The 5,878-nt window shown below is 48.6% G+C and overlaps 2 protein-coding genes and 1 non-coding gene across 3 annotated transcripts in view; all 3 read right to left on the reverse strand.

Moving 5' to 3' along the window:
* Cwc25 (CWC25 spliceosome-associated protein homolog) overlaps positions 1–417 on the reverse strand; it is a 16,864-nt gene extending 16,447 nt beyond the window's left edge. The window contains exon 1 of the mRNA XM_005394284.2: positions 234–417. Coding sequence (XP_005394341.1) covers positions 234–251 — 18 coding nt within the window. The 5' untranslated portion in view covers positions 252–417. The remainder of the gene's footprint in view (positions 1–233) is intronic.
* Positions 418–3,327: 2,910 nt separating this feature from the next.
* Trnac-gca lies at positions 3,328–3,399 on the reverse strand. The gene has a single exon. It is a non-coding gene; the product is annotated as a tRNA-Cys (tRNA).
* A 946-nt stretch (positions 3,400–4,345) lies between these two features.
* Positions 4,346–5,878, reverse strand: part of LOC102020739 (chromosome unknown open reading frame, human C17orf98) — a 3,163-nt gene continuing 1,630 nt past the window's right edge. Inside the window, exons 2-3 of the mRNA XM_005394287.2 lie at positions 5,643–5,742; positions 4,346–4,604 (exon numbers count right to left, since the gene is read on the reverse strand). Coding sequence (XP_005394344.1) covers positions 4,447–4,604; positions 5,643–5,742 — 258 coding nt within the window. The 3' untranslated portion in view covers positions 4,346–4,446. The remainder of the gene's footprint in view (positions 4,605–5,642; positions 5,743–5,878) is intronic.

Raw genomic sequence — 5,878 nt, forward strand, 5'->3', positions numbered from 1 at the left:
CCAGCACACAAACATCACGAGCCACCATTCGCAGGACCCTCGCACGCTTTCCCAAGTGCCAGCCCCATCCCTCTGGTCCTAAGGACCCGTCCCCTCTCCAGGAGAGGATGACTGCCAGGCTTCATTACCATGGTTACTCGTTACCATCCCCTCCTGCCACCCCCCACCCCTGCCAATTTCCGTCCCCAGCGCCACTGGGTCCCTGCCCAGGCTTAACCCTAACCCACACTTACCAAGTCCCCGCCCCCCATGGTACTGGCGATGTGTCCTCGCTACGCGGGTCGAGAGGCTCAGAAGAGACAGTAAGAAAAAACAGGACGTCGGACGGCCGCCCTCACAAGATATGCTCTCGAAAGGAAGCAGCCGAGACTTTCTAGTCCCGGCCTAGAGAGCACTTCCGGGGTGGCGTCATCAGGGTGCGTTTGTGTCGCGGGATGATGACGTATGCGCAGCTGCCCTATCACGTGACGGCGGAGTCCTGTGGCGTTTTGGAGCCTTCTGTCAGGATCTCCTTGGCCGGGTTCGTCCGCCGTGTGCAGTGCACACCCCGTTTTCGAGATGGCTTTCCGCAGGCCCTCAGGACTTGACTCTCCTCCAGTCTCCCTGCTTCAGGCCCTTTGAACGGAGATAAACAGAAACCATGAAGCAAATTACCCAATCATACCCACGCCAAACCTTGAGAAACTCCCGCCCCCCATTTCCTTAATCGGCTCTTACCAGGCTTTACTTGTAAGATGTTTTGTTTCTTCTCTTCCGTCCTGAAAACTCAATCCACGATCCTTGCGTCGAGCTACATCCTCAGTCATTTTATGTTTTATTTTGTTATTATTTTGTATTTTATGGGGCTGGGGATGTAGATCAGCGGCACAGCGCCTGCCTGGCTAGTGCAAGGTCGTGAGTTCGACTCCCGGTACCGGAAGAAAAACAAAACAAAAAAAACATTTTATATTTTACTTTATGGGAGGGTTTCGCTAAATTGTTCGTGTTGGGTTTGAAACTGCGATTACAGGCAGGCGACAGCAAGCTCTGTAAGAGTTCTTTACATTTTCCTAACACTAGGTTTTTTTGCCTGATAAATACAAATAGTTTTTCCTGCTCTGTGGCGTCCCTATTGTCTTAGTACATTTTTTTTCTTTTATTTTCTGTAGCGGGAATCGAACTCAGAACCTTGTGCTTGCCAAGCAGATACTTGTGCCACTGATCTATATCCCCAGCCCTGTCTTAGTATATTTTAATAAATAGACATTTTAATTTTGTTGTTTTTGAGACAGTCTCACTGTGTAGTCCAGGCTGTCCCTGACTCACAGTGATCCTCCCGTCTCAGCCTCACTAATGCTGGGATTACAGGCCTCCAGCGCCGTGCTCGGCTGATAATGTAGAATTTTATCAGCATTTTTCTTTATGCCTATCATTTTTTGTTTAGGAAACCTTAGTCTCTCAGTTAGAAAGGTATTTTGTTCTGTATTCCTCTAATAGCCTCATAGTCTGTGTTCTCAAATTAATATTTGTGTCTGGTATCTGGTGTGAAATGATTTTTTTGAGAATATATCCAGTTACTCCAGCATGGGGCCAGAGTATATCTCAGAGGCGGAAGCTCCTACCTGGCAAACGCAAGGTCCTGAGTTTGATTCCCGGTACCAAGAAAACAAAAAACAAAATAAACTTCTTATGACTGGGAATATAGCTCAGCAGCACAAGCGCCTACCTGGCAAGTGTGAGGTCCTGAGTTCAAGTCCCTACTCCAGAAATAAAAGAAGGGAAGCCAGTTACTCCAGCATGATTTTCCAGTTTCCTTTTGATGCTGGGATTGATTACAGGGTCTTGAACACACGTGCTCTACCACTGAGCACAGCACTTTTTTTTAAAGACTTTTGTCCCCATTTGTTTTGGTGGCTTGTTGAAAATCCAAAAGCCACCTGAGTGCGCCTCTGCTTGTAAGCTCAATATTCTTCGCTGATCTACTCAATTTTATGATGGCACCTCTGCTCCTTCTCACTGTAGAAAGTATGGAGGGCAAGCCAGATGTGATGGTAGATACACCTATGATCCCAGTGCCCTGTGAGGTCAAGGCAGGAAGATTGAAAGGTGAGCCCAGCCTGAGCAGTTTAGCCAGACCTTGTCTCAAACTAAAAGAAAAAACGCCGGGTGTGGTGGCACTTGCCTTAATCCCAGCACTGGAGAGGCTGAGGCAGAAGGATGGTTGCAAGTTCGAGGCCAGCCTGGACTACAAAGTGAGCTCAAGGACAGCCTGAACTGCATGGTGAAACCCTGTCTCAAAAAAACAAAGAACAACAACAAAAAGGCACTCTGAGCTGAACCCTAAACAATGAAGAGCCCCCCAACCCTGTAGAGAGGGCAGCTACCCATTACCCAGCAGCCCAAGCTTCCGCTTAATACTGTGCTTTGATTTAGACAGAGGTAGCCTGACAAATTTTAAGGTGGCTTTGATTAGAAATAGAAAAAGTGGGTAAGTGTTTTGGAAAGACAAATAGCATCTAGAGCTTCCAGCAAATTCCCTCCCTTGGCCAGCCGTGTGTGAATGTGTCAACACCCACCAGATGGACTGCTAAGGGGACCCTTGTCCTCTTTTAATTTGTAGTAATTCTTTGTGTACTAAGCTGGCTTTCTTTTTTATTAAGCTGTCAAAAATACACATCTGTCGATTCCTGGTACCAAAAAAAAAAAAAAAATACACATCTGGGTTGGAAATATAGCTCAGCAGAATAGCATCTGCCTGCCAAGCACAAGGTCCCAAGTTTGATTCTCAGTACAAAAAAAAAAAAAAAAATACACATCTGATCTTGAGTTCAACTCCTGGTTCCAAAAAAATATACACATGGAAAGAACATCTTTGCCTTTACTCTTTCATACATCAGATAACCAAATTGTGTTCACAGCTTTTGGGAGTAAATTTTTTCCCTGGTACTGGGGAGTGAACCCAGGCCCTTCACACTAAGCTACATCTGCAGCACTGATTTTTTTTTTGTGACACAGGGTTTTGCTAAGACACTAAATTCAAGAGGGTAGGTTTGAACTTGCAGGCCCCTGCCTCAGCCTCCTAGAAAGCTGGGATTACACATGTGCCACCATGCCTGGCTTTAGCTCTAGATTTACAATTAGATTTGAAATTACTTCCTGGGGGAATTTTGTGTTAATTAATGCTCAGGAGGGGTTCTTCAGGGGGCTTTTACCGATTCCCTGGGAATATGCAACAATTATTTTAGGACAAGAAGGAGCTGAGCATGTCCCTTGTCTTTTTTTGGTGGCACTGTGGTTGGGAGTGTTTGCTCTTACTCCCCTTTGTGGAAGTAAAAATGTAGCCAGGGAAGGGGGCACCCGGATTTGAACCGGGGACCTCTTGATCTGCAGTCAAATGCTCTACCCCTGAGCTATACCCCCACACCCTATAAGGGTTCTCTTCCCTGTCCACTTATGGTGACTCAGTCCGTGCGTTCCACCCACTCCAGAGCCCTGGCCGGCTTTGTGTTCTCAGGCCTCACTTCTCTTGTGTAAATCATCATCTGCTTTGGCTGTCATCCTAGCCACTCATAAAGTGGGTGGGGACACCTTGTGACATCCTGGACACTAGCTGAGAAGAAAACTGACAGCAGAAGCAGTGCTGTGGGCTCTGTGTCAGAATCCCTGGGCTAATAGCACCCTGGTTTCAATCTTGCCTCCTACCCCTTTATGAATTGAAGATAAAAAAAATGAGATTTCATGGTTTTGGGGTTTTGTTTTGTTTTATTTTGTTTGTTTTTGAGACAGAATCTCACTGTGTAGTTCAGAGTGGCCTTGAACTCACTTTGTAGCCCAGGCTGGCATGGAACTCCTGGAGATCCTCCTGCCTCAGCCTCTGGATTACAGGTATGTGCCACCACCCCCTATTGAGATGTCAGTTTTTTGGATGGGATAATTCCATGTGTCAGAAAAACTCAGGAAATCTTTCCTGGGGCAACCAAGGCCCAATCCCTGTGCCCTCCTGCCTCCTTTGTTTGGATGGAAACAGTAGCCAGCTTCTGACATGAGCCCTGCTGACATTTGGGCGAACACTTTGATGAGAGTTGTGCTCGTTCCTAGGACTAGGGTGTAAAACAAGTAGGAAGTCAGAGGCACAAGTGCCTGCCTGGCAAGAGCAAGGTCCTGAGGTCAATTCCTGGTACAAAAAAAAAAAAAAACAAACAGGAAGTATTCTTCCTCCTGGGTGTGGTGGTGCACACCTGTGATTCCAGCACTCAGGAGACTGAGTCAGGAGAATCGCTGAGTTTGAGGCCTGCCTATAATATATAGTGAGACTGTGTCTTAAACCCCTCCGCTACAAAACAGATAAACAAAAAAATACAGCACACAGGGAGACAAACAGAACTTTAATATAAAATAATATTGAGAGTTCCTCTAAGCCTCTGTCCAAGAAATGCAGCTGAAGGGCTGAGAAGGGCAGCAGTGCTGTCAGTAGAGAGGAAACGGGGTGACCTCTCCAAACACCGAGGGCCGCTGGCGGAGGGCCGGGGTGTTCCTACGGTAGCCAAACCGGCCATTGAGCCCAGGGCCCAGCTTCGGATGGGCATTGTAGTAGTCATGGCCGGTCACCTGCTGGAGGGAATGCCCTTGGGGACAAGAAGGGAGGCTGAACCTACAGGCAGTGCCCTTTTGCCTTCCCCACTCCCACAGGCTGCCAGGAATGGCAGACTAGCACTTGTCATGTGAGGCAGGGTGGCGTGTGCCTACCATCCCAGCACTCGGGAGGCTGAGGCAGGAGGATTGCCATGAGTTTGAGGCCAGCCTGCGCTACACAGTGAGACCCTGTCTCAAAACCAAACCTCCTTCCTTGAAAGGCATGAGCCTCTTCACTAAAAACCCCAGAGTTGGGGAAGTGCTGGAGTCAGAGGTGCCCCATAAAGCAAATCCCACACCCTGAGACTAGTCCAACAGCACCAGGGAATGACAGGTACTGGGACAAGAAAGGCGGAGACATGGGGCATGGCTGAACTTGCCCCAAACCTGGGAGACATGACAGATCGTCACCCTCACCTTGTCTCAGGGAAGGGGATGAGATCAGTTGGGCCAGATGAGGGACCACATCATGTGACCAGTACATGGTCAAAGGGCAGCGGAGTTGGGGTAGGGGGTCCTGCCAAAAACTCTCTCCACCTGACCCTCCCCACTCTTGCTAAATTGGGCCAGGAAAATGAGCAAGACGCCTCCTGCTCAGGGAGTAGTGTCCAGGAAACAGGCTGTGTTGTTTTGTTTTGAGACAGGGTCTCCTGTTCAAGACTGGCCTTGAGTTCATTCTATAGCCTAGACTCACAAGGATCCTCCTGCCTCAGCCTCCCAAATGCTGAGATTACAGGCATGTGCCACCACACCTGGCTTGGGACATGTGCTTTAGGGAGGACAGAAAAGAATTCCAACCCTAGTTGTGCCACAGGCTCTCATGAGGGTAAAAGCTATGTGACAGTAGGTGCTCAATAATAAAATATTCCGAGAGCCGTGGCACCAGCCATTCCCAGCGAGAGGAAAGGCCTGGGGGATGCGGCCCCTGTGCCTCATGCCCCACATCTGGCCTCTCCAGGTTTCTCTGAACTGTGGGCCACACCCTCTTCCCCCCCCCAGGCGCCACATTTGCACAGCAAGATAATGCCTACCTGCCCCTGCCCAGTTTCTCCTGTTGAGGTACCGCTGTCCCTGCCCGAAAATGTGGAAATAGTCCACTATCCAGCCGTCCCGTCCTGTACCACCATGGTCCTGAAAATACAGAAGATAGTCAGCAAAATGTCCAGGAGCACCCAGCAAACTCTTGGGGTTCCTCTTATATTGGGGGAATCAGAATCATAGGTAATTGGCAGTCAGACATGGTAGCACATGCCTGTAATCCCAGCAC

Source organism: Chinchilla lanigera, unplaced genomic scaffold (genome assembly GCF_000276665.1).
Source record: "Chinchilla lanigera isolate Chin_1 unplaced genomic scaffold, ChiLan1.0 scaffold00050, whole genome shotgun sequence".
Taxonomy (NCBI): Eukaryota; Metazoa; Chordata; class Mammalia; order Rodentia; family Chinchillidae; genus Chinchilla; species Chinchilla lanigera.